Genomic DNA, 25,081 nt, shown 5'->3' on the forward strand with positions numbered 1-25,081 from the left:
ATGGCTGGCCTGGGGCTGAAGCTAACCCTTGTTGGGTTTCAGCAGGGAGGTTGCAAGAGATTAAAGTGGGGGGAGGAAAAAGTGAAAAGAAATGAAAAGGAAGCAAACCGCAGCAGTGAGCGAGGCGGGGCCAGGGCCGTCTGGAGGCACTGACTGGGCAGGCCGCCCGCGACAGCCAGCGGCAGCCCAACAATCCCGGATTCTTTCCCGGGCCCGAGCTCTCCCAGCCGCCCTCTGAATGGGCCTCTTTGGAGGTGGCTGCCCCGCCTCCCGCACAACTCCCTCGGGACCAGCCGGAACACAGAGCCTGCCTGCCTGGGTGGGTGGGGGAACGCCACCACTGGGACAGGGACTCAGGCCTCTGCTCACCACATAGGGCTGCTGGGGACACAGCCTGCCGAGTTCCTCCGTCTGGCCCACATCCTCCCAGGTCCTCCCATGGACTGACCAGGGTCCTGGGTGCCAGGTAAGCTGTACACTGGGACTTGTCGCTTCTTCCTGCTCAGTCCCTGCACCCCTGCTGTCTTCTGTGCTCCTGGTGTCTCTGGTGGGACCCAGTTGCCCTTGCTGAAACCTGATCTCTTGGGCTCCAGGGGAGGGGGTTGGGGAGGAGGATGAGGTGGGATGTAGAGGTCACCAGGCCAGCAATTCTGGACAGGATTTGGGAGGAGGGCTGATTGTTCCAAGAGTCTCCTTGTCACTTGACAGTTCTCAAGTCCCCAAGGCTTTGGGACAAAACGCCCCAGCCCTTGAGCCTGGAGGGCTAGTCCTTGCAGAAGAAAGTCATGCTTTGTCTTTGTTGAGATTCTCTCGGGGCTAACAAAAGCCTGATTTACAGATGTGCAGCTTTTCTGGAGCAGGACTGCTTCCTAGCACTGCACATTCCTTTACCGAAACTGATAAAGGGAGCCTGCCCCATTCCAGGGCTGTCACTGCTCCCCCCTGACCCTTTCCAGGGCCCTTGAGGGATCCCAGGCAGCAGGCAGTGAGCATCCAGCACAGTTGTTTTTACTAAATGCTGAAAGCATGCATCAGGATTAGGCGCTGGGTTTTAAAATGAGATCTACTATTGTCTCTTCTGTGGTTGGAGCAAGCAAAGAGGTTATTTCTAAATGCGTTCATGTCATTGAAAAAAACCCCATGCATTCACTGAAAGAACCTGCTCAGATTATGTTAACAGAACTTCTAGACCAAGGGGCATCTGTTTCTTCACTGTCTCTTTTCCTCCAAAATATCTGGGCTAGGGCTGGGGCTGTGTGGGGCTCTGGGAGAGTCAGCCAGGCACTGGGGGTGGCATGGGCAGGGTGGGCCTCCTGGGCATCTGTTTCCTCCTCCACGTGGCTGGCCTGCGATTCTGCTGGCCCTGCGGCCGACACAGCGCGTGTGTGCTCCAGCTGGAAGGATGGGGAAGACTAAGGGGGGGAGAGGGGAAAACCCAGAGTTCTCCATTGTGAAACCAGTACTGCAGTTGCTCTGAGACAAACCCAAGTGGCTCAGGGTCCAGCTCGCCGTTCCCAGGCTGGAAGTCCTGCCTGGTACCCCTTCCAGGATCGATGGATTACTCTCCAGTTGATGGAAGATGCTGTCTTTCTAAAGGTTTCCTGTCCTTTCAGTATATTTTGCATACAGTAATTTTTCACGAATTCCATATGCCTATCAATACATTAGAGATGGTCTGATTAGGATGGACAGACTTTTCTGATTTTCGAGGTGAGATGAAAAGGATTTTGGTCCACCTATTTCGAGAGAGGGGTGATTTTCTCCCCTGGCCAGCCTGTAGCTATGGTGGCTTGTGGGGAGCCTGGTGCTGTCTTCTGCTAGGCTTCCTGTGCTCTAAGCGGGAGCCTCAATGACAGGGCTCTAAGTTGCTCGCAGGGTACCTATGCCTTCCTCATCCCCAGGCAAACCTGTGCCTCAGGTTCCTTGTCCTCCTGTAGGGGCAGGGTAATTCTATCACATTCAGTGTTCTGACTCGGACCCTGCTGGTGGGAGGCAGGGATGTCTTGTGGAAAGAATATAGTTTTCTGAGTCCCAGAGATGAGTTGACTTCCTTTGAATAAGCTTCTTAACCTCACTTTTCAGAATCTGTTTCCTCATCCGTAAGATGATTTTCATGTGGAAGTGTTTGTATGAGTATTAAATCAGATAACATCTCTGTGTGGCTTAGCAGAGTGCCTGGTGTGTGGCAGGCACTCAGAGAAAGGGAGCTGTGATTCTGACTTCTGTTATTATTGTCTTTATATGAAAGTTGGTATGTGTCATGTAAACAGGATTTTACAACAGTACTGAGAGCTGTGTGATTTAAAAGCTGTTGACATTCAGATCTGCACCTGAACCGAGGGCAACATTTCTCCGAAAGGACAGTGAAAGCTCTCATGGTTGGAGCTGGGATCTGATGATCTGTACAGTTTGCACCGTCTGGTCAGTGCATCAACATAGTTCTGACTGCTGCCCACTTTGCCCCTCTCTCCTCTACCCTTCTGTTTCCACTCCCCTGTCTTTTAAAAAATAACACCCAAGGCAATGAAGCTGCCCAGTTGATTCAGGATCCGGACGGGAAGGCCAGTATATACATAACTTGTCATTATTTGTGGCTATTTGTATTGTTTTATCCCTGGGAGTGTAGCATAGAATTCTTACTTCAATTTAAGTTTCTGTACCCTCCCCAGTTTTAAAGTACAGTTGTTGCAGATGTCTTACCTGTTTACGGTGAGTACCACATGTGATGATGTCTGCTTGTTGCTCCAACTATCAAAAGTGACTTAAGAAACTCATGAGAAGAATGGACTTTACTATTACCCTTACTTTGGCTCATTTGAATATCTCTTCATTTTCCTTCATCTCTGGATTTCTTTATTTTTCCTTTGTTCCTGAAGGGTATTTCTGCAGGATGCTCTTTTACTTCAGTACTGGAAGCATGTGCCATTTCTTTCTGGCTTCTTTGGTTTGGGTCTCTTTTGAAGAATTGAAGATAGATGGAGTCTCAGAAAAGCTGTTATTTTACATGACACTAAGATAGGGAAAACAGCGCCAGGTAAAACATGATGCACTGTGAGTGAAAAGGTATGCACAGATTTCAGAAATATGGCTCTGTGAGAAAACGCATCTTGGGACTGGGCACAGGAGGCCTTGAGAAGCAGGACCTCCAGCCCTAGGCTGGCTGCATGGTCAGCTCAGAGTGTGCAGAGCTGCAGGTGGGCTGGAGACGGGGTGGCTGCCATGTGATGAGTCCTCAGCAGGTGATCCTTCTCTGCCGGCCTCCTACAGGGGAATCCCTGGTGGTGTGACAGCGAATGAGACACAGCCTCACCTCTGAGTCACCCAGACACGGTTCCAGCAGAGTGTGCTAGCGACCGTGTGCTAGGCCGACCAAAGTCTGTGGCCACTGAGGTCCTCCGTATGAGGGAATCAGGGAGCGGAGCCAGGCTGCTCTTGAGGGCCTTAGAGGGCTTCATGTCCTGGGCAGGGCTTTTGTGATTCTGTGGGCTCTCCACTCCGTCCAGCTTGAGCAGTCAACTCATGGTAAATATTATCAGCAACTTAGTTTATGTTTGTCATATACAGACTTCCACAAACCATTTTCATTTTTCTTCAACATTCCATTCCTAGGGTATGTGTGTTAATTTTCATTTCACTGTTTTTTTTTTCTTTTTTCTTTTTTTTTTTTTTTTTTTTTTTTTTTTTGAGATGGAGTCTTGCTCTGTCACCCAGGCTGGAGTGCAGTGGTGTAATCTTAGCTCACTGCAACCTCCGCCTCCCAGGTTCAAGTGATTCTCCTGCCTCAGCCTCCTGAATAGCTGGAACTACAGGCGCATGCCACCATGCCTGGCTAATTTTTGTATTTTTAGTAGAGAACGGCGTTTCACCATGTTGGTCAGGTGGGTCTAGAACTCCTGATTTCATGATCCATCTGCCCCAGCCTCCCAAAGTGCTGAAATTACAGGCGTGAGCCACTGCGCCCAGCCTTCACTGGGGTTTTTTTTTGCCCATTCTATTTCACTGTTCCTATTGGTTCATGGTTTTGCTGTGATGCTTGCTTCCTTCCGTAGATCGAGGCTATGTAATATACCAAGACCCTGGTCCTGGGGCTGAGGGACTAGTTCAGAGGGATGCTTGGTGCTTCCACACTTCTTTAGCCTTTAATCTCTTTATAAAATGCCAATGACACTCCTCCTTCCAGGACAGCTAGGAGGGTCAGGAAGTCCTCAGTGAATGTTTGTCATCAGAAAACCTTGGTGGATGATGGGCAGGGGGAAGCTTCACCGTGCGTCCCCCTCCCTGAACCGCTGCATAGAGAGACGCTTGGGGCTGTAGGCCCAAAGAGGTCTTTATAGTGTGCTGTGCATTCTAAGTGGCTGGCCTTTGTGGGAAGAAGATAATGTAGAGTAAAATCAGGACAATAATTGGTCTTTTTTCTTTCTGATCTCCCAAGTGTTTGTTCCCTCCTTCCCCTCAGAACAAAATAGTTATTACTTGAATTCATTTCTTATGGGACAGGAGTTATTGTGGGCAAACGGACTGATGAGAGCTTCAGGCGTTGCCCAGTTCTGTCCCAGGACAGCGCTCTTGGAGAGAGAACTACCTGTGGCAGAAACTGTGGATTGCTGTAAATGATCTTATTAACTGGAACATCACTTGTTATACTTGAGCAATTTTAGTATGCTCAGAGCTTTGCTGGACTGCCCTCCAAACGCCGATATGCCCTGCTGGCATTTCAGCAGTGCTGGCGACCTCTGTATTCATGAGGTTTGGATCCAGTGGAGTGCGGCTGGGCTCCATAGCACCTTCAGGACCCAGAAGCCGGTGGCATGCTGTGTGACCGTGGAGACGGTGCCCCCGAAGAACATAGAGCCAGCCTGAAGGAGAAGGGCACCACCAAAAACCAGTGGGTTGAAAATGAGACCCTTGCATCAGCAAAGTGAGTAGCCCACCCATTAGGCGTGGTATGAATTGGAAACCTTAGTGAAACAAAAACACAAAGAGAAAAGCAGTAAGGCTTTGGAAAGCTGAAATGTACCCCACTCCCAGCCTCCGCAGCTGAATCCCTCTCACCTGCAGAGCTGTGGACAGAGCGAGAAGGGATGAGGTTGCGCAAATGAGCTAGAGGTGGGAAGCCCAAGAATCATGTTTGAGTCCTGCTCCAGCTGGGTGACGTGTGTTTCCCTCCAGGTGCAGGCGGGGGAAAGTGCTGAAGCCACGGGCTACTCACAGGTGTAGATGGACGAGACTGCACACCTTTAAACCCACTGAACATAGTCACTATCAGTAAAATATTGATAATTTGTGAAGATAGCTTACGTTTTCTGAACAAAGATAAAATGCATTCTGAGTCTCTGTTTCTATTTACTGCAATGAGAGCATGTCTTTGTTAACTGAGTGAAGGGTTTACCTGAAGCCGAGATTTCTAATTCTTACCTAACATGGGATTCCCAGTGTTGCATTCCTCATTGCTCACAGGATGCTTTAGAAATACTGGGCAAAGATAGCACTGCCTGGTTAGGGACCTGGTTGAAGTTTGACCAGTGATATTCTCTCGAAAGCAGCAGCCTTCCAGTTACTGAAAGCACATGAGAAACCCCCCATTACCTGCCTGTGGTCCCTGGCACATGGGCTGGGGTGCATGAGGGATGCAGATGCCCTGAGTGCCACAGGTGTTCTTAGAGGTGCAGGTCCCCTAAGGGTGTCCTTGGTTCTATTCATGTCCATTGAAGTCTATCACACTGAGTAAAGTTTTCAAGTCACAGTAAGAGGCTTCTGACATGACAAGGGAGGTTTTCCCCCTGGGCTCTTGGCTTGAATGTGATTTAAACTTCCATGGTGTAGTCATTGATATAGTTTGGATATTTGTCCCTTCCATGGGGGCAGATCCTTCATGGAGGGCTTTGTGCTGTCCTCATGGTAATGAGTGAGTTCTGTTAGTTCACACGAGAACTGATTGTCAAAATCCTGGCACCTTCTCTCTCTCTCTCTCTCCCCCTCTGCCCCCTTCCTCTCGACATGTGATGCCAGCTTCCCTTCACAAGTCCAGTGGGAACGAAGGTAATCAGGAATGCACCAGCACGGGGCGGTCAGGCCAGGGTGAGGGTGTGCAGAGCGCACATCAGTGGAAGCTTCCTGAGGCCATCACCAGGTGCAGATGCTTGTTCTACAGACTCCAGAACCATGAGACAAATAAAAACCGCTTTTTAAAATAAATTGCCCAGCCTCGGTTGCTCCTGTATGGCAGTGCACATGGACTGAGACAGTGGTTGCAGGAGAAAATGATGATCCTGGATCAGCACTCCTTGGGGCTTCATCGTCAAGCCACCTGGCAGCAGGCTGAAGTGACCTTTCCTTAGAAGGGCTGTAGCAAAGTTCAGCGTGTGTCATCTGTGACCCATGTGCCATTTCTAAAGGAAAGCCAGATTCTCTGGAACTGTGCTTGAAAACAGAAAGCATCAAGACTTCCTGTCCTGTGGACCAGTCCAGCTATGAGACTAGAGTTATTCTGAGGACTAAAGACTTGGAACCAAGCATCTTAGGTACAGCCTCTTCATAGGCATAGATCCTGGCCGGGATCATCTTGAGCAGCCGGAGGCTTGCTCTGACCGCTGTCCGCTCCTGTGTGGATGATGCTGTGTACATTAGGGTAACCTCCACTCTCCATCATGATAATCAGCCCAGGGCTCTCAAAGCCACTTACGTGGTTGTCTCTCTGCTCGTGAAGGGCAGTACTTCCTCTGTGGGTTTTTGTTTTTGTTTTTTTGGCTCAGCATAAGGAAGGCTTCCCTGAGGAAGTTCAGATGGCTCTTTTCTTTTCTGGTGCTGCTTTGCACACCCTCACTCTGGCCTGACCACCCTGTGCTGGTACATTCCTGTCTACCTCCACTCCTGTTGGACTGGAAGCAGCTTTGAGGCAAAGATCTTGTGTCACTGAGTCTGTTTCCTGTTGCAAGTAACGAGTCCCAACTCAAACTGGCTAAAGGAACGAGAAAGGAGAAAATGTAACTATTTATAAAAGTCACAGGGTGAAAGCTATTGCGTGTCCACGGACAAGTAAATGGATAAACAAAATGTGGTCTGTGCATGAAGTGGAATATTACTCAGCCTTAAAAAGGAAGGACATTCTGACACGTACAGCAATGTGGAGGAATTTTGGGGCCATTGTGGTTACTGAAGTAAGCCACAAGAAGACACATCCTGTATGATTCCACTTATATGAGGTCCCTAGAGTCATTGAGTTCATACATACAGAGAGTGGGATGATGGGGACTGAGGAGGAGGATAGGAAAGTATTTCAATCGGGACAGAGTTTCAGTTTTGCAAGATTATAAAGTTCTGGAGATAGTTGGTGGTGATTGTTGTATAAAAAAGTGAATAAACTCGATGCCACCGCTCTGTACACTTAAAAATGGTTAAGATGGTAAATTTTGTTATGTGTGTCTTACCACAGTTTGAAAAAAATAACGAAACTCATTGAGCAGCTGTGGGTGGCTGTGGCCTCAGATTTGGTTTCATGAGGACTCCTTGGTCGCTCAGCGGGTGGTTCTCTCTGTCTGTGTAATGCATTTCTTTCCAGTGGCCCCCAGCCCTGATTTTCTCAGCTCTGTGTTGGCTCTGTCTGCAGGCTTGATATGGTCTCTAGGCAGCCTCAGTAGCCCCACCTCAATATCATCTTTCCTTAAATTCTAGAAGGAAGGAAGTTGTTTGTTTCCTTGAGAACTCAAACCGAAGCACATTTTTTACGACTCTCATCCCTTGTAGGTTGCTAAGGGACCGTGTGAGTCCCTGGAGGAACTGGCCTCAGTGCATCCCAAGTGTAAAAACTGCTTTGGAAACACTATGAAGAAAAACCCTGTTTTCACTGTTTCAACATTAGAATTCTCTACACAACACCAACTAAATTGGGAAATGTGTTTCCTTTCCAGTTGATCAAAACCTTGCATATAAATGGGACATCTTCAAAGAATAAGAGAAAATAGGGCTTCAGTTGTAATGAACTATTGCATCTGCATTTTCTACTTCCTTTTGTGTTATTGCTTAAAAGGAAGTCTGTGGCATGGTCGTTTTTGAAAGGGATAATTCCAGTTGGGATGAGAATGTCATAGAAGGGTCGCTGGGCTTTTGGTCGACAGGATTCCCACTTCAGCTCTGGCTGGAGCAGTCCAGGCTCCACTGGGAGAATAAGAATCATGCTTGCTTTAAGAAGACAGAAACAATTTATCCTTACGAGAGCATTTCTCATATTTGCTGAAATCAGTAGACCTGAAGTTGTAGAACAAATTTCATATTATTTGTATTATTTTGGCATCAGGGTTTTAAAAAGAAAAGGTTCAAGACTAAGAAATTATGTATGTATCCATTTGTTGGTTTTACATCATTTTTGTCTGTTTATAGAGCATCTGTGGGATTTGGATTCTCATCAGAAACCAAGAAAATCCTTTTTCAGTAGTTGGGGTTGTCACTAATTAATTCTCATTATAACTGGCTGCCTGCCATCTTCTCTTTACTTTCAAGGAGGTTGGTTAAATGGCTTGATTGTTCATAGACAAATAACAGAAGAATTATAAGATAAGGACTCTTTTTCTTTTTTTTAAGATGGAGTCTTGCTCTGTTGCCCAGGCTGGAGTGCAATGGCACGATCTCGGCTCACAGCAACCTCTGCCTCCCAGGTTCAAGTGATTTCCAGCTAATGTTTGTATTTTTAGTAGAGACAGTGTTTCACCATATTGGCTAGGCTGGTCTCAAATTCCTGATCTCAGGTGATCCACCTGCCTCAGCCTCCCAAAGAGAAGATAAGGACTATTAAAAAAAAAAAAAAAAAAAAAAAAAAAAAAAAAAAAAAAAAAGTAATTACAACTGTGGAAACTCTGATACAAAGTCCTCCCTTTCTAAATTAGAATTTAAAAATTCCTAGGTAAATAAGCCCTAGAAATCATCTAATCTGATCCCAGTTGAAGTGAGTCTGTCAGTGAAAATCCTGAAGGCCCCAGCAGTTGATAATGTGCCCGGCGCCCCTCATGGTCTATGGCGGAGAGCTCAGGCTAGAATTTGGAGGTCTGAGCTTTCTCGCCGCAGCAGTCCCGGTTCCCTGCCTAGAAATGTAAGGGAAGAAGGATACGACAGATTCGATGTTCCATTTTTTTTTTTTTTTTTTTTTTAGAACTCTCTCAAATAATGGAAAAGGATACTTCCTATGTAACTGCATAATAATTCTGGGATGTGACCAGTAGGGAGGAAAGAATGGAGTCAGATATATAGCTAGCTAGGTAGATAGATCGATAGTTCACTCATTTCTGAAAGCTTATTGTGAATATGCCTGTGTATTTATGGGCCAAAGATAGAGACTGCATTTTTAGGTAGTTAACAAAACTTAAGTTTCTTCATCTGAGTAGGAGACTATAATACTGACCTCAGCTAAATTCATTTTATTTTTTTTATTAAAGGTAATATAAAACATTCAAAGGCGGTTTGTAGTTATTAACCAATTGATGTATGAGTGAATAATTTGTGTGCCTTATCAGGAACATGGGAAATCAGGAACACAGGAAGATGTTGATTTTGTTTGCGACGTCACATGTCCTGATTTTTTGCTTAGTAAGTTATGGTTCCTGCATCTGTGACAAGAGTCACATCCGAAGGATGAACTTTGATGTTTGGGTCCCTCACGAGTTTTTAATGTGTCTGGCAGCTTCTTCTACATTTAGGTTGCAGATCTCCAGCCAGGCTCTAAGGCTTTGGAAGAGCAAGCCAGTGGCCCTGCTTAAGCCCTGTGGGTTTCTTTTCTTCCTGTTAACTTATATGTCGTGTAAATAGTGGCGATTGGAGAATGAGTGATATCCAGCTTCCCACAGAAGCCTGGATGAGAGCATAAAAATAGATCATTTGGAAAAGGGCCCGTGACCCTCTCACCCTTGTTCTGGGTAAAGGAAATGAAGGAAGTGGAAGCTGAGAGGAGAAGAGCATAGACATTCCTGAGGTCCCAGAAGGACTGGCACGCGCCTCCTGAGTTCTAGCCGGGTCCCTGGGGGCTGCCTCGGAGCAGCGGCCTCCCCTCACCCCCACAGGGCACCAGGAACACCAGCTGCTTAGGCAGAGTACCAGAAAGTGAGATGAGTGTTGCTTTCACACACTAACAGTATTATGTCTCCAGCTCTGGTCTCAGCAGCAAAGGGAAAATGTGAGAATGTTGTGGGAATGAAGGGCAGAAGGAGTCTGAGCCAGTGGGATGCCTAGAACTAAAAGGAGCATCTGTTCAGGGCCCCAGACCAGCTCTGGCTGGCAGGACTGTGCGGGGTGCACACGGTCTAAACAGCATCTCTGTGTGGCCTCTGGAGCCTCCTGCATTGTGGAAACACATCTTCCTAGGGGAGGGGTGCATGGCCTCAGGAAGGCGGCTTTTGTCTTAGAAGAAGTTGACCTTCCCTGGAAGATCCTCCACGTAGTTGCTTTGAGAGACCATCACGCTCACTGTGGTGTCCTTACCTCTGAAGCAGAGACAGGCTGCCAGGGGCACAGGGCTGTGGAAGGCCTCCCTGCCACATTCCTGCTCCGGAGGCAGCAGCGGGGTCAGTGCCTCCACAGATGACCCTGTGCAAGACGGTGCAAATGCCGTCTGCTCCCCACCCCGTCATCCCCACCTCGGGCCACTTCCTGGGCCCCTTCTAGGTGCAGAGCTGAGGATACAGGTGCCTGACCCAGCCACAACAAGAAGCTCAGCCTACGTCCCGTCCTCATTTTTAACGCTGCTAAAAATGTTCATGGTCGTTTAATTGTGAACATCAAATGTGCAAGTTAAGCAACAACAACAATGCTGCGTGTTCTTATGGTGAGCACATTTCTAGAAATGAAGTGAACTCGTGCAGAAGGGTTTGCAGTAGGTGGATCATCCTCACTTCACTGCTGCCTTCGACTAAGGTTTTTGGTGCATTTCCCCCAGCCCTGCAGGCTCCTGTTCTGTGCTCCCTGGATGCCCAGCAGGGACAGTGCAGAGGAGCACTTAGAAAGGGACCCAGACTCCCACTGCCTCACTCTCACTCGTTCAGCATGCGCACATCCCCAGGAGCCGTGCAGACCTGAGGGGAGTGGAGATGGTAGGTGCTGAGCACGGCATCTGCAGGGTGTAGGTTTTGTGTAAAGTGCAGCTGCGGTCAGCATCCTCCTTGCTGTGTGCGTTCCCAGTCACTAGAACTGGTAGTGACTCCACTGACCTGAAAATGTGACCCTCACCCAACTTATCAGGGAATGCCAAGACCCATTTAATAAGTGGATTAATTGCTGTGGCATTGAGCTGTGTGGCACTCCGTAAGCCGACTTGCACTGGCAGGAACCAACGACCTGCAGGAGAAATGGACTAGGAAGCCCAAGTCTCCCTGTGTGCGGGTCCTTGGGATAAACATGGAATCTGATGCTTTGAGCAGCCCCTTCTCCAAATAAAGGGTTAAGTCCTATCACCCAGTCAGGAACTGGTCTGACAGAGGGAACTACACAGCCAGGGTGCCCCAGAGTTGGTGCTAATTGAATGATAAACAAAGCCACTTTCATGGGAAGTGCTGGGCTTGCTGTTTTCTGGGACAAGCACTGTGATAACAGGAACAAAGTGGGATTTTATTTTCCTTCAGCCTCTTCTCATTTGGTGAAATTCCCAGGCGCCATGGGAGTTCACTGAGGGCTTCTGAGTCATGGCGTGGGGTTTTCTAAAGCTTTGACACACGGGGACTCTGTAAACCAGGGATGTGAAGCACCAGAGATTGCCCCCGTGGCTGTGTGGAGACCACTAAGAGCACTGTCAGTCATAGAAACGGGCGCTGCGTGCTGTGCTGGGTGCATGCTCCTCTCTCTCTGTCTTCCTTTTTTTTGGAGACAGAGTCACGCTCTGTTGCCCAGGCTGGAGTGCAATGGCATGATCTCGGTTCACTGCAACCTCTGCCTGCCAGGTTCAAGCAGTTCTCCTGCCTCAGTCTCCCTGGTATCTGGGATGACAGGTGTGTGGCACCATGCCCGGCTAATTTTTTGTATTTTTAGTAGAGACGGGCTTTCACCATGCTGGCCAGGCTGGTCTCAAACTCCCAACCTTGTGATCCACCTGCCTCAGCCTCCCAAAGTGCTGGGATTACAGGCGTGAGCCATTGTACCCAACCCATGCTTCTCTCTTGCATGACCCTTTGGAAGCTCAAACGACCAACCATAAGTTGGACATATTAGACTTGATTAATAAACATATTTTTTATTCCAAAGTTCTGTGCTCCATTTTGGCATGGGACCCTAGGAACTGAACAACCGTCCACCTACTCCTCTGAACCGGATCCCTAAGCAGTATTTCCATGTGGTCTGAACTTCTCCACCTAACCTCTAAGCTTTTGCTAGCTCATTCATTATTTCATAATGTGAATGACCTGGAGCTCCTACAGGTGCCAACCCCATGCTGAGGACACAACTGTGAATGGCAGGGGTAGACCCTGCCCCATGAGCCAGAGAACCCATGAGGTGGTTTTGTCAGAATCCCACCCATCCTTCCAGGCTTCCGTCAAATGTCACTTCCTCCAAGAAGCCTTCAGGCTCCTTCCAGATGAAGCAAGTCTCCCTGTGGGTCCTCCTGCAGCCCAAAAGCTGCGCCTCACATGCTCCTCCATGCAGTAGTAATTTGCACATGTTCTCATCTGGCTGACAAAAGCAGGACACACAGGCACTCCCTGTGTCACTTTTTTTCTCTCTCTTCTGTTCTCTCGCTGGTCTAGGCCATGTTAATGGAAAACTGGTGCTTAACACTTTTATTTACTTTATTTATTTTTTTATTTTTTGAGATGGAGTTTTGCTCTTTGGCCCAGGAATGGAGTACAGTAGTGTGATCTCTGCTCACTGCAACCTCTGCCTCCCAGGTTCAAGCAATTCTCCTGCCTTAGCCTCCCAAGTAGCTGGGATTACAGGCACGCACCACCACACCTGGCTAATTTTTGTATTTTTAGAAGATATGAGGTTTCACCATGTTGGCCTTCTAATCCTCAGGTGACCCACCCACCTCGGCCTCCCAAAGTGCCAGGATTATAGGCATGAGCCACAGCACCCAGCCCCAGCAAAGACAGTTTAAATGGAAAATAAATACAGACAAACATAAATGGAGATAAGTCACCTTAGTACTGGGAATGAAAGGGATGGTTTTAAGGCCCATGCATCTTTGTTTTTCTATCCCAGCTTCAGGAGAAAGAAAGAATTAATTCACTAAACACTTACTTTAGAACATTTCCTGTGGGCCATACTGGGAGGAGGGCCAGTCAGTCACAAAACTGCATCTGCTCTAGGGATTTCCAGGTGAGTCATAGCAGGAGACATGCATGTACATTCATGACATAGACTGAGCATTTGCCAGGCCTCGCCTTGAGACAGTCATGGGGTATTTACAGTTGGGTGCAGCAGACACACCATTCCCAAGGGTCTTAACAGTGTGTTCATACAAACAGAACATTAGCGCCGGGCTTTTCTATCATGAAAACGTTATTCAATGTTGAGAACATTAGTGCAGAAATTGGTGTCCCATCCTTTCCCCCAGAATGGACGAGGCGCTGTGTTTCAGATTTTGTATTTGATTTTCAGAAGTTTTACTATTAAGTGCTTGTGTGTATTTTCTTTTTATACATCCTGCTTAGCTTTTTAAATTTATTTTGTTTTTTAACTCGTGGCTTGATTTCTTGAGTCTTTGGGGAATTTCTCAGTATGTATATTTTCCAGCATTGCCTCTGCCTCATTCGATTTCTCCACCACTTCTTGGACTCCAATTATACTTATGTTAGAATTTTTAAGATTCATATCTCATGTCTTACCGTCTTTTGTGTATTTTTCATTCTTGTTCCTCTTTGTGCTTTAGATTGCATATTTTCTTTCCTATTTTTTCTCACAGTTCACTCACAATTTCTTCTGCTGTGTTTATTCTGCTGATAAAATCATGAACTGACTGCTTAATTTCATTTTTTTTAAGTTCTAGAGTTTCCATTTGATTATTCTTAATGGACTTCAGTTCTTTGGTGAAGTTCTTGTTGCTTCTGTTTTCTTAAACATTCGTTTAGTTATTTTAATATCTGTGGCTTTTAACATCAATTTTTGAACTAGCTGTGGGTGTTTTTTCTGTGTGTGGGATGGTGGGGGGTCCTGGTTTTCATTTATCATGTTTCTTGGCATTGATGATCAATTTTCAAAAATTAAATATTTGATATTGTATTTTAAAAATATAGACAAAGTCAGGCTCTGGGCAGGAGAGGCATGTTCTCTTTAGAAAGAATATAATTTTCTGACAGGTGCCTAGTCAGATCCTGTCATGGTCCTCTTGTTTCTAGTTACTGCCCTTCAAGGGTCTCACCTTGAAACCTGTGGTGTTTGCAAAGGTACATGTCCTAGGTACATCTTGAACTGCTGTTTTTGGTAACTTAGCATCCACTAAGAGACTGCCACAATCCCTGCTAATCTTTTTAGCTTCATAGCAGCTAGCTTTGTCTTGGTTACTGGGCATTGCGCTGTGTACCTCTGCCACTTAGGACTCAGAAATGCCTTGAGGGGAAACATGCTCAGATCATTTGACTCTCTCTCTGAGACTCATTTCTCTGAGACCTTGGGACTTCCAGAACCGGTTGCCTTTGTAGCTCTGAACTCCAATTTTTATCTCCCCAGAACAGTGTGATTACCATAGCCTTCCTTGACTACTGCTTTGTATGTGGCCTGTATGCCACATGCTTCCAAATGGGTCCATGGCTGAGAAGGAGAAATGGCTATGGATCTCCTGCTCCCTTCCCTAGAAGTTTTGGCCCAGTAAGCCCTGGCTGCCTTGGGAGACCTGAATGCCTTCAAACTATTGGTGTTGTATTTTGTGTAGCTTTCATAATTGTCCTCAGTGGAAGTTTAACTCCTGCACCGTAGCTGAAAATGAACATACACTCTCTTTCTAGTACTGACTTCGAGCTGATGCAGCTGATGTGGAAATCTTAGATAATGGTTTACAGATTGTAATGTCTCCAGGATTGTTGATAAGCATGCTTTTCCACCTTTCTTGAGGACCTGCTGTGAACAGTCTAACATTCTGGCTTCTTTTGCCTCACTGGATAAACATCTGTTTAACCTCATTCTATTTAGCCACAACATCTGTGTAAATTTTTCATCCTCCCTTTTAGTATAATGAACCCTGTGTGGTGTGGGTAGCAGTGTTAGTCCTATTAATAAGTGAGGCAGTAAACTGAGAAAGATAAAACAAATTACTATATTAATACAATCTACGCGGTGACCCTAGATTCAAACATGAGCCTCTGCCTCCAAATCTTGAGTTATTTTTATTATTCCACAATTATGTTTTAGACATACTCTCATAGCATATTTTTTTTTTTTTTGCTCTTTTTCATTTCAAATACTATAAGTCTTAGGGATATTAATTTATAGAGTTAAGTTCAATAATTTATAATTATTGTATAATGAATAAATTAACTTTAATTTCAGTGAATTGTTCATCTTTAAATATGAAAGATTAGAGGTGTATGTTTCAGGTCAGGATGGAATAATAGAGACTAGGTTGATCATCCTGCCTGAACAAACAAAAAATGGACAAACTTTATGAAATAATGGCTTCCAAGACAATGGGCATCAGGCAGTAAAAGACAGTGAACCCTGAAAAGTAAGAAACAAACATGGTGACTCTGCAGTTGTCCCAGTTTACCACCTTGAGAAAGTTTCCAGGTGTAAGGCAGGGAGAGGAAACTCAGGCAGAATCTGGGAGACTGAGTTGGGCAGCTGGAGTTGAAACTCTGGGGAGACCACAATGGTGTGCAGGATGGAAAGAAGGCTGAACAGAGAACTGTGGAGGCCTGCAGAGGATCTGCTGTGTGTATTCACCTCAGCACTGATCAGGGAATTCATAGGAGGATGTTAGAGATATTCAAGGCCAGGGAAAGAACCAAAGGAAAATATTGGAAGGAGAGGCTAACCCAGTGCTAACCCTGGGCTGGGAATAGTGCCTGTTCTTATAAGCAAGAGAGGAAAGTATCAAGACTCTCTGGGCATTGGGTAATATACAGAAGGGTTTTGCCTCAGTTTTGCCTCAATTAGGCAATGCTAATTGCCTCAGAGATAATTAGCATTAGATGGAGCATGACTCAGGCCTTCCTAACAAACGTAAAGAGCAAGACCCAAAAAGATAAAATTGTTTTTAAGCAACTTAACTGCATCCTAGAATAAATTTCAAGAATATTTATAAGAATACAAAAATACCCAGCACTCAACAACATAAAGTTACAACGTCTGGTGTTCCATAAAAAATTACCAGGCAATCAAAGAAGCCTGAAAATAGGCAATATAATTAAGAGAGAAACCAAATCAATCAAAACTAATGGGGACAAAACGCTGATGTTAAGATTATGGACATTAAGACAAGGACATTAAGACGTTTATTTTAACTACGTTTACACCAGATTTCACTGGAGAGAGAAACTCCAATGTCGGAAATGAAAAATAACCTAGATGGATTTAATATTTGGCTGATTTTGGATAAAATTACAAAAGCAATTCAATGAGGAATAGATAGTCTCAACAAATGGTAGTGGTGCAATTGAATATCCATATTTAAAAAGCTAAACTTTGTTGATATGTATGCCTCACACCATGTGTAAAAAAATCAACTGAAAATTGATCATAGGTGTATGCATATAGTTTCTTCCAAAACTATAAAAATTTTTAGGAGAAAACAGAAAAAAATATTTTGTGACTGGATTAGGCAAATACTATTTTAGATATAACACCAAACACACTATTCCTAAAAGAAAAAAATTGATAAACTGGGTTTAAATTATAAGATTTTTTTCTTCAAATTATTTGAGACGGAGTTTCACTCTTGTTACCCAGGCTGCAGTGTAATGGCGCTGTCTCGGCTCACCGCAACCTCTGCCTCCTGGTTTCAGGCAATTCTCCTGACTCAGCCTCCTGAGTAGCTGGGATTACAGGCACGCGCCACCATGCCCAGCTAATTTTTATATTTTTAGTAGAGACAGGGTTTCACCATGTTGACCAGGATGGCCTCGATCTCTTGACCTCGTGATCCACCCGCCTCGGCCTCCCAAAGTGCTGGGATTATAGGCGTGAACCACCGTGCCCGGCCTCTTCAAAAGATTCTTAAGTGAATCTTATTTAGCAGCTCAGGCAACAGACTCAGGAAATGTTTGCAAATCATATATCTGATAATGGACTTGCATCTAAAATATACAAAGAACTGCTAAAACTGAGTAGTAAGAAAGCAGACATCCTAGTGAAAAAATGGAAAAGGATTTGAACAAACATTTTACCAGAGGACACATAAAATGCCTATTAAGAAGTATATAAAAAGATACTCAACATCATTAGTAATTAATAAAATGCTAATGAAAACCACAGTGTTATACCACTATACCAAGCAGGCGCAGGAATGATGGTGGGGATGTGAAATATTGCAAGTACTCTGGGAAGCAGTTTTGCATTTTCTTAAAAAGTTACATAGACACCTACCTTGTGGTCCAGACATTCCATTCCTAGGTATTCACCCAAAAGAGGTGAAAGTATATGTCAGTACAAAAAAAGTGTCCAGGAATGTTCATTACATCTTTATATACGTAGCAGCCCCATAATGGCAGCAACCCAAGTATCCATCAACAAATGCATGGACTGAGAAAAAGTGCTATGTCCATTCAGTAGAGAAGTACTCACCATTGAAGAGCAATGAGCTGTGTATATGTTCTACAGTGTGGCAGAATCACAAAATAATTTGTTAAGTAAAAGTAGTTAGATGAAAAAAGAGTTTATATGAATGATTTTAGTCATGCAGAATTTTAGGAAATGCAAGCTAAAGCAAAGTGACAGAAACCATATGAGCAGGAGAAGGGGCTGGAGGGAACTCTTGGAGTGACGATTTAAATATTAATTATCTTGGTTGTGATGTTGGTTTCATGGACGTTTACATATGACAGACTGACCAAATTGTTTACTTTAAGGATATTCAGTTTTTTGTATGTTAGTTATGCCTCAATATATAAAGGTGTGGTTTTAAGGTTTCATGGAAAATTAAGCATTTAAAGTTCACGTTTTCTCTACCAAGATCTATTAGATAGCTAGGAATGTTGTTAATTTAGGCATAACTCCAGACATTTTATGTACTGATTAATAGATTTTAAAAATCTATAATGTTTCATTAGGAAAAGAATTACCGCTAAATAAAAACAGTAATTTTTAATTCATATTGAAATAACATTTGTGATCGAAAAAGTGCTTCCCTTCACATATGTGGGGATGCAATATAATTTTTAGAATTTTCGTTCTTATCACTTAATGGCTCAGAAATATTTAATTAAAAGAAAAAAATAGAATTTTCGTTCTGTCTTGGTGGAGATAGAGCTTATTTACCTTATTGGAGTGAAGTGCATTCTTTTTAATAATTTCATTTGTGAATTGATAGTGCAAATTCTGTAGAGATCAATTAAAAAAGAAACAGGATACTACATCCTGTATGTGGGGTAATTTAGTGGAGTGGTCAGGGTTTTCCTTCCTCACTGGTCTGAATAATGCACAGACCAGTGTTCATTGACATCTGGATTAATATAAACCCTTATATATTTCATTCCTCAGAGATCACATATGCCACTGATAGTTTCTTTCAGAATATTCTCAGTAAACATCATTTTTATAAAGTGTGGTTCTGGCATTAAGTTGTGTTCGTTTTCATTTGAAGGATAAAAAAGGTAGCCTTTTTTCAGTGTAATTAAAATAACACAAATTTCAAGCATGTGAGGTGATAGACCTGTGAGTTGTCTATTTGGAAATTTCTAAATTTCAGCACCCTCTCCAGGAAATGAATTAAATGAACTTTTTAAAATGTTATTATTCTCTTATCAATCTTTGCTTATTTTGAAACAGAAAACAAAATGACCAGCATGCCTAATAATATTATTTTGTTGACCATGGTAGATGTGTCCATTCCTTGAAGCCTGGTTTAAAAAAAGAAAAACAAAAGGCAAGATGTTTTAAATATCCAGAAACAATGCAGCTACTGGGCAAGAAGCAAAATAGAAATTCCATCAGAGGAATGTGCCTGCGCCCAGGCATGGGACACAGGCAGGTTTGCGTCCTGGCGCAGCCTGTGAGGGCATCCCCTGCACCCCGCCCTGTGGCCTTTGTTGCAGCAGGGTTGACCTGGAAAGCTCCAGCATGGGTTTGTGCCCTGGTAGTGCTCGATGTCAATAGCCCAGTTACCAGCTCGGGAGGGTGGGGACCAAAGGAAAGTGAGGACACCCAGGCCGCCCGGCCACTGCAGGGCCTGCACTTACCGTCCTTCTGGGGAGAAGCCGCCTGCTGGTTTGCAGAAGAAAGACCATGCCGATTCTAAAGTAAGGAGCAGCCTAGATCATGGGGTAGAGAGTACATTATAGGACATCAGCCTTTATGGCGATGGGGCTGGGAGGACAAGCCCAGAGGGCCCAAGGCCCATCTCCCCACATGGCCACAGGGATGCCGGGGCCGACCAGCTCGTGGTAATGGGCTGGACCTTGTGTGGGGACTGAATTAAGTGGCTTCATTTCTGGGAACAGTGATGCCTGAGAATAAACCTGTGCTTGGTGGGGGTAGGGCTGGCCGCCTCCTCCAGCCTATTATGGGTAGCGATGTCATGTTCAGTATGGCCATGGATGACAGAAAGCCTCAAAAATTAACCCTGTTTCTTGTGTAACATGCAAAAGCGGCAGAGATGGTGATTTCTCCAGTCCTACAACTGAAGTCTCTCTGCTTTCTGTGTTCTCGCTGCAGAACCACGAGGCTGCCCTGAGACGCTCAGTCACGCCGTGGGGATGTCAGAGAGCCCCGTCGGACCCAAATCCACCATGCTGCGGGCCGACGCGCCCTCGACGCCCTCCTTTCAGCAGGCTTTTGCTGCTTCCTGTAGCATTTCCAGCAATGGCCCTGGCCAGAGGAGAGAGAGGTAAGAAGATGGGTCTTTAAACTTGGCACAAACTCCCCCTAAAGACCCAGAATGCTGAGCTTCGGGTGGAAAGAGGGGTGTGGGACCAGCCAGGGATCGCCTGAAGATGGGGCGGGGCAGGGGACGGGGCTGTGTGCACGACACTGCTACCCCCCAGGGACAGGTGTATGTAGTGAAAATGTGGGAAAATATAGGGACAATACAGGAAACAGAAGAAAGTCAGTCTTCCAGGGATTCTGGTTAACAGAAGGACCTGGGGGTGGGAGGGGGTGGGTATTAACAGACAAAAATGGCCTATTTCTGCTTCACAGAGATACTGTCCCTGAGGAAATCCATATGTGAGACCATTCCTCTTGCCCAGAGTAGGAATAAATTTTTTTATGCGTTGCTGTATGGACACGTAGCTCCCTATTTAACTTCTTAAATTCTGCCTCCATTCTCCTTAAAATAAAGAAGGAGCCCTCCTCTGAGGACTTGGCATTACACATGGACTCTGTACCCATGAGTGTTCCAGTGCTGGTGGAATGTGTGTGTCATGTGGTGTGGTTTTAGCCGTCTTTCCGTGTTTGTAGGGGTGTGGTAATCTTCAGGAGTCTTTGTGGTATCTGTTAATCAGCTGGTTGCATGGATGGAGGGCTGATGGTGCATCTGACAGACGAAGGAAATGGGCAGAGGGATCATGCTGCAGTGAGGAGGGGACCCGCAGTGAACCCACGGCCCTGCTGCGGGGGTGAATGTGGGTGGCATCCCTGCCTAGTGCTGAGGGACCAGACTGGAGTGCATTTCTACTCCTGAGGGCACATGTGTATGTGGCCACAGGTGCTGGGTGAGGGCTGAGAAAAGGCTTCCCAGTGGGTACAGAGCTGAGCTGCGTCTTAAAGGATGAAAGGGCCCTGACCCGGTGAAGGTGCAGGAGGGAAGACACAGGGGCCGAGGGAGCAGCATCTGTGCAGCTGGAGGCATTCGTGGGGCGGCTCCCTGGGGGCCCTTATTATAGGCTGGAGCATCCTGGCATGAAGCGGGGCTTGACAGGCAGGCAGTGAGCTCAGAGACTGCCTTAGTGCATATAGTCTGGAAAATACCTCCTGTGCTGCCTGGGGGGCCCGGGCGCCCACTTCCCCATCCCTGTCCCCTTGTGGGGGTTGCTTGCTGGTCTTCAGGTGTCTCTTTGTGCCTTACATGCCGTCTTGGTTGGCTTGTCTTCTGAACAGCTCCTCTTCTGCTGAACGCCAGTGGGTGGAGAGCAGCCCCAAGCCCGCAGTGTCCTTGCTGGGGAGCTGCCGGCCCACCGGAAGTCCCCTCAACTCTGAGTTCTCCGGTGTCAGCAAGGACTCCCCAGTGCTGCCCTGCTTCCAGCCGGCAGAGCTCCAGGCCTCCTTCCACAGCCATGAGCTGTCCCTAGCAGAGCCACCGGCCTCCCTGGCTCCCCCCAGCAGCCAGGCCTTCCTGGGCTTCGGCACTGCCCAGGTGGGAAGTGGCCTTCCCCCCGAGGAGGACCTGGGGGCCTTGCTGGCCAATTCTCACGGAGCATCACCAGCCCCCGGCATCGCGCTGACAGCAACAGGGGCTGCTGACAATGGCTTCCTGTCCCACAACTTTCTCACGGTGGCACCTGGACACAGCGGCCGCTACAGTCCAGGCCTGCAGGGCCAGAGTGCGACCCTGCCTGGGCAGCCGCCCCTCCCTGAGAAGAAGCGGGCCTCAGAGGGGGATCGTTCTTTGGGCTCAGTCTCCCCCTCCTCCAGTGGCTTCTCCAGCCCCCACAGCGGGAGCACCATCAGTATCCCCTTCCCAAATGTCCTTCCGGACTTTTCCAAGACTTCAGAAGCGGCCTCGCCTCTGCCAGGTAGGTGTGTTTCCAGCAGGTGGAAGGGCCCCTCTGTCCGTTCACTCAGGAAAGGGAGGGTTGAGACCTGCAGCTGAGCTGGGGCGCAGGCGTATCTCCAGTGCTGTGCTGGGCACCTGGAGAGAAAATCCAGAGCCGTTGGGGTATTTTCCATTTTCCTCTCCCAAAGCCAAGCACTGGCCCAGGCCCCTCATTCACTCTTCTTGGCTTCTGTGTTTGGCCACCCTGGATTCCTTCCATCTGTAGAAAGTGCAGACATTTGCAGTGGTTCTATTTTCCATTTCACTTGGGAACATGGCTTTCTGTAAATAACAAATTCCTTTTCAAATTAAATGAATTCATCCAAAAGGTAATTATGAAATATTTCAAGTGTATAAGAAGCAACGTGGTCTATGGGTTAAACAACACCAGGCCTGCTCCCTGTCCTCCCTACCTTCCACGTATTCTTAAAAAGTATCGCAAAGGTCTAGATCCAAGTATCCTGTTGTTTTGTTTTGTGTTGTAAGACAGTCACTGCCTCCTCCTGCTCAGCCATTTCAAAGGCAGGATTCCCTTTCCTTAGAGCATCCTCTGCTTGCCTGCCCCTGGCATGGGATTTGGACTTCTGGGATCACAGCAGATGAGAGGCTGCAAGAAGAGAAGTGCCCCTCACAGAGTCACTGTTTTTAAATTTTGCTTTACAGATATTCCAGGTGATAAACTTGTGATTGTGAAATTTGTTCAAGACACTTCCAAGTTCTGGTACAAGGCGGATATTTCAAGAGAACAAGGTATGTGGGGAGGATGTGGGCCTCCTTGGGCATCTTTCCTGCCGCCCGAGTAGCTGCCTTGAGTGAGGATGGGCGCTGCAGTGGCAACATCAGACAACCGCGGCCTTGGTGTGGATTGAGTTAGAGCAGGGCCCACATATTATTACATGCCTCCTGGAGAATTGCTACAACCTTTAAGTTTTTATAGGGGAAAACTCGCTACTAATGAGGGAGTTGGTGAGGAATGGGCCCGAGCCATGAGCATTCCAGCGTGTAGGGTATAATTCTGGTTGCTTGTACCAGCCAGTGGCTTGCCAGTGATGCCAGCCCACAACTGCTGACTGTGACGAGGAGACACGCTCTCCTGCATCTCCATGAAGCCACAGAGGACGGGCTGAGGAAGCAGGAGAGACGCCCTGCTCTGAGAAGTCAGGCACACTGTGTTGGTGAACACCTATATAAGCACTTAGCAATGAGAACTGGTTGTGGGCTTAACTGCTTGCCTCACACACAAACCAGGCCGAGCATCTCTCTGCTTGGTAGAGTGTCAGGCAGTCTTTCACAGTTTGAAATTATTAATATTTTTGAGTCATGAAGTGTGGCATCAGTTTTTACCAGAGCATGAATAGAAGAGATATGGGAGAGGAGGGCTGGCAAGCTCTTCTGGGCAGCCCTGCCCGGAGGCAGCCCCTGGGCCATGAGCAGAATTCACGAGATGCTTCTCTGGCTGCCGAACGGCCTTCCTCCCTTCCTTCCGTCTCAGCTGAGCATACCTTCCTCTGGATCCCTCATTTTGGCAGTGCAAAGAGCTTGTTGCTCCTGGGATATACCTCGGGAGAGATAGTGTGTGCCTGGCAAGGGAGGGCGGGGCTGTGCCTCCAGTGCCTGGAAGATGGCGTCAGGATTCCCAGGAACTAAAATGATTCCTAGCGGCCGCCTGGTGGAGGCTGGAGTAAGAGAGGGAACCGGGTGGTTTAAAGCAGTGAGAAATGACAAGCTGCCCGCAGTCAGCGGGAGACCTGCTTGGCTACTCTGTGCCCCTTTATCTCTGCTTCAGAAGAAAATCAAGCTCTCTTCTTATGGAGATGCCTCAGGAATGCCTAGAGATGAATAGTTGAGTGGCAGAAAAATAGCACTGTCCAGCTTTCCACTGAAATTCTGCTATTCAGTTATGTAGATGATAGAAATGGTAAGAATGTGCATCTCTTACGATCTCAAAGAAGCGATTGTCATTTTAAGTGGAAGAGAGAGAAAAAAAGCCCTTGGCCTGGAAAGACCTTCATCTCCCTGAATTGGCCTTTGTGAAATGCTGCTCACCATGGCCGAGGGCTCATCTGCGGCCGGATGCTGTGTGCCTACTGCCACCACCACCCAGGCCCTGCTTGTCTCAAGAATCCCAATGACTGTGGCCAGACTGAGAGGTGCTTATCCAGCACCATGTCCTAGAAGATTCTGCACAGACCCTTCCACTCTGTTGGCGCCGTCTTTTAGAACAGGGCGATGTGTGGGGCGAGACGCCCCCTTCTCTCCTTGTGTGATGTCATTGAAGCAGGGGGCATCTGAAACAGACAGATTTGGGTTGGAGCGCACTGCTGGCTTCTTCAGCAGGGTAGCGAGGTTCGAGCCTGTGGTGGGGGGCTGCATGGTGCTGTGTGAGAGTCATCTGCCCTTGCTGGCACTGGTAGATGCAGGATAAGTGGATGTGGATGTGCAGTACATGTAGGGCTGCTGTTGGCAGGTGCCTGGTCTTCAGCATACGTTGTAAAAGGTTTGCTGAGAGGACCCCATCTCAGGATGGCTAACATGTACATCGGGTGTTGGTTTTTCCAGCTAAGCTCTAAAAGCATAACCTCCTCCATTTTCTACATATTTTATATAGAAGAGACCTGTGCAGTCTGACACAGAAGGCTGCCCATGGGTGTCATTTATTTGGGTTTTAACTGTCAGATGGGCCTTTTACTAGAAAAGCTACAGTGACATTTCAGGGGGATGCAGGAAAAAAAAAACAAAAACACCCAGATACCCTCTTTGGGAGTGCAATTTGTGACATATTTAATTCCTTGAGATTTCCTAAAGCTAACCTAAAAATACCTCAGGAGGAAAAGAGGACCTTAAAGTAAAATGGAAATTAAATACTACTGTCCCAGCTGTACTTGTGGGCTGTTGCTTCTCCGGATGCTGTGAAATTACTCGTTGAAGGGCGAGACAGTGTGAGATGGTGAGAAGACTCACCTACCTCCCCTCCCCTCACGCCCATCTCCAGGCGAGGAACGTGGTGCCGGTGCCGGGGTGAAGTGCGTGGCTGCCGTGTGCAGTGTGTGGCTGCTCTATTTTACAACTTCAGCACACCAGCTCCCCAGCCCACTTCTGTTTGGAAAAACAATGGCTTTAAAATTCTCCTCTTGCTCCCATTGCCTGTGCGGGAGAGTGCAGCCCCCTCGCCCCCAGCCAACCTCTGCACTTCCCTTGGGGCTTGGGGAGAAGTGGGCGGAGCAAAGCCCATGTTCCCTCCCCTGCCACCCACATTTGCCCAAAGTCTCA

The 25,081-nt window shown here is 46.7% G+C and overlaps 1 protein-coding gene across 5 annotated transcripts in view; it reads left to right on the forward strand.

The window, feature by feature from the left end:
- Positions 1-25,081, forward strand: part of TNS3 (tensin 3) — a 315,575-nt gene that overhangs the window by 265,834 nt on the left and 24,660 nt on the right. For all 5 annotated transcript variants that reach the window (XM_017500856.2, XM_037728608.1, XM_037728609.1 and 2 more), the window contains 3 exons: positions 19,774-19,945; positions 21,157-21,791; positions 22,475-22,561. In XM_017500856.2, the coding sequence (XP_017356345.1) occupies positions 19,774-19,945; positions 21,157-21,791; positions 22,475-22,561 (894 nt within the window). The remainder of the gene's footprint in view (positions 1-19,773; positions 19,946-21,156; positions 21,792-22,474; positions 22,562-25,081) is intronic.

The sequence above is a fragment of the Cebus imitator genome, unplaced genomic scaffold (genome assembly GCF_001604975.1).
Source record: "Cebus imitator isolate Cc_AM_T3 unplaced genomic scaffold, Cebus_imitator-1.0 Scaffold272, whole genome shotgun sequence".
NCBI classification, from domain to species: Eukaryota; Metazoa; Chordata; class Mammalia; order Primates; family Cebidae; genus Cebus; species Cebus imitator.